Source organism: Cyprinodon variegatus, unplaced genomic scaffold (assembly GCF_000732505.1).
Source record: "Cyprinodon variegatus isolate N-32 unplaced genomic scaffold, C_variegatus-1.0 Scaffold81, whole genome shotgun sequence".
Lineage (NCBI taxonomy): Eukaryota > Metazoa > Chordata > Actinopteri > Cyprinodontiformes > Cyprinodontidae > Cyprinodon > Cyprinodon variegatus.
The window spans coordinates 131,520-134,120 of record NW_015150534.1 but is presented as its reverse complement, the minus strand read 5'-3'; the positions used below and the strand labels follow the sequence as shown (position 1 = coordinate 134,120).

The 2,601-nt window shown below is 37.5% G+C and overlaps 1 protein-coding gene across 2 annotated transcripts in view; it reads left to right on the top strand.

Annotated features, from left to right (window-relative positions):
* The window catches only part of zbtb48 (zinc finger and BTB domain containing 48), a 20,399-nt gene that overhangs the window by 13,257 nt on the left and 4,541 nt on the right, over positions 1-2,601 (top strand). For both annotated transcript variants that reach the window (XM_015373126.1, XM_015373125.1), the window contains exon 8: positions 1,078-1,214. In XM_015373126.1, the coding sequence (XP_015228612.1) occupies positions 1,078-1,214 (137 nt within the window). The remainder of the gene's footprint in view (positions 1-1,077; positions 1,215-2,601) is intronic.

The window sequence follows — 2,601 nt, the reverse complement described above, 5'->3', positions numbered from 1 at the left end:
TGAATACAGTGGCGGTTCTAGACCAAATGTACCAGGGGGCCAGGAGGGGGCCAACGGGTTTTCATGGGGGCCCAGAAAAGCATGAGATAAAAAACAAGGCAAGGGATTCAAATATATTAAGAAAGCTGCATCAAGTGAAATTTCTATTCAAGGTTTAATTAAAATTCTATGTCTTATTAGGTCAATATAAATTCATAATTTAGGGATATTTTTACCTTAATTTGAATCAAAGTTACCGTTTTCTATAAAATCTGAATTATAACTTGATAAATTCAGCTGTAAAAATTTAAGTTTTTTTTTTTTTTTTTTTGGAAAAATCCTTCAGCAGACTAAAACTGGGATCCTTTCTCAATACCACTGAAGCTATCATCTTAGTGTTTTTAAATAATTGGTAAAAAACAGAATTGGTAAAGAAAAAAATATTAAATAGATCCGAAGAATCTATCAGTAACCATGTCGGTTCCAGCGCGTATCATCCTTAGAGTTTCTTTGAGTATCATGTCTTCAGTACAGGGGCCATAATAGGGGCCAGGACATGATCTACAGGGGCACTGGCCCCTGCTGGCCCCCGTCTAGAACCACCCATGGCTGGATATAAATGACTGAGGGCCGGGGGGACTCCTCCTCACATTTGTAATGGGGGTTGCGTTTGGTCAGGACCTCCTGAAGGTCTCTAGACACCAAGTTGGGCTGTCGGGAAATGGTCTGTATTCACGTTTTGACCATTTTTACACAGTTTGTTTTCTATTTCACTGATCTGACTTTTTAAAATGTAGTTTTTTTTTCCACTTTTATCTTTGCTTTATTGTTTTTGACAATAAATTAAACAATGCACTGATCTCAGGCAGAATTCTGAGATTAAAGTCAGAAATCTGAGAAAAAAGTCAGAATTCTGAGATTAAAGTCAGAAATCTGAGAAAAAAGTCAGAATTCTGACTTTAATCTCAGAATTCTGTTGTTTAATTGTTACGATCAGTTTTATTTTTAACCTGATTAAATGCATATCAGAATTTATTGTTGAATATTTCCGTTTTAATCAGACTGAAACTCGACTTTAATCGTAGTTCTCCTTCACAGAAACGAGCGTCCCTTTGTGTGTAACATATGTGGCCACGCCTTCTCCCAGAAGAACAACCTCAACATGCATCTACGCGTACACAGCGGCGAGAGGCCTTACCAGTGTCACCTTTGTGGGAAAACCTTCAGGACACAACGTAAGAACAGCTCGTTGTTTTTATTTTTTACTAAAATATTTACTCTGACTGGAATTAACATTTTGAAGTGGAGACCAGACTTAAAAACCAGAGAAAGAATCTCTAGAGAGAGATTAAGATTAGAGTGATGGTAGGGAGGTCTTCCAACTTAAAAGACTTTCAGCAAATCATCAAAATGTCAATGGAAACCTGCAAAAGGTTTATGAGGTAAGATCAAATCTGTCACTAAGTTGTTTGTTTCACATTATTAGCTGTGCAGTATATATAGGCCCTGTCTTACTTTGTTGGAAAATTATGGTTATGACCTTTTTTCAGCTCAGAAACCAGTACCATATGAACACTGGTTGTTCAACAGTTTTGCCTGACTTGCATAAGATTTGAATATGACTTTTCAATACGTCACTGAAAAAAAGGGATGATGTTGGAGGGTAAGGCTGCACGATTTTGCCAAAAATCTAAATTGCGATTATTTTCAACCAATTGAAAATATTGATTGATTTCCTTTTCTTTTTTTTTTGGTAATCCTTAACAATTCAATTCAGTTTATTTATATAGCGCCAATTCACAACACAAGTCATCTGTTGAAAAACCCTATCACGGTTTTTCCTACGGGTCCGTTAATTCGAGTGCAGGTAACTTAACTGAGATAGAATGTTATAAAAAAAAATTCTGGACAACGAAGCTTCGATTCTCCTTTGCAAAGGGAGAGGAGCATCAGCAGCACGCATCTGCGAACAGCAACTCTGACCCCCCCTGCATTACCGGCTCTTTTTATTATCTTCATAGGGGAAAATCTTACAGTTTCACACAGACTGATCATACTCCCTACTTCCTATCTCCAAAAATGAGGTTGCTTCCTGCCTTTCTGCTCCAGTTAATCAGCTTTTTCTGTGTGTGTGACGGAGCAAGGTCATTCTCAGCCATCTAATCTGCACCTGTTGTTTTCTACACTCTGTTCTGTAAATCTGCCCTGATACATATGAACTGCAGCTTTAACTTAGCTCTTTACTTCTTTTAGCTTAAAACATGTATATATATCTTCACATCTCAAGGCACTTAAGAGATACGATTCAACCAGATCATACATTTAAATTGATTCAAAGTTTTCTGAGGAAAACCAGTTGATTGCATCGACTAATTGGACGGCAATCCCTTACGGTAAGCATGCTTGTAGCGACAGTGGAGAGGAAAAACTCCCTTTTAACAGGAAGAAATCATCAGCAAAACCAGACTAATTATAAGCATGTTGATGTTTTACTCCAGGGTTTCAGTTTTTTTATCCCCTTGAAAACCCTGCTTGTCCAGAGTCCACTCTTTGCAGGACTTTACTGTTAAACGTACACAAACAAGTTTCCTACTTCTACTATAATGCATTAACCCTGGTGCT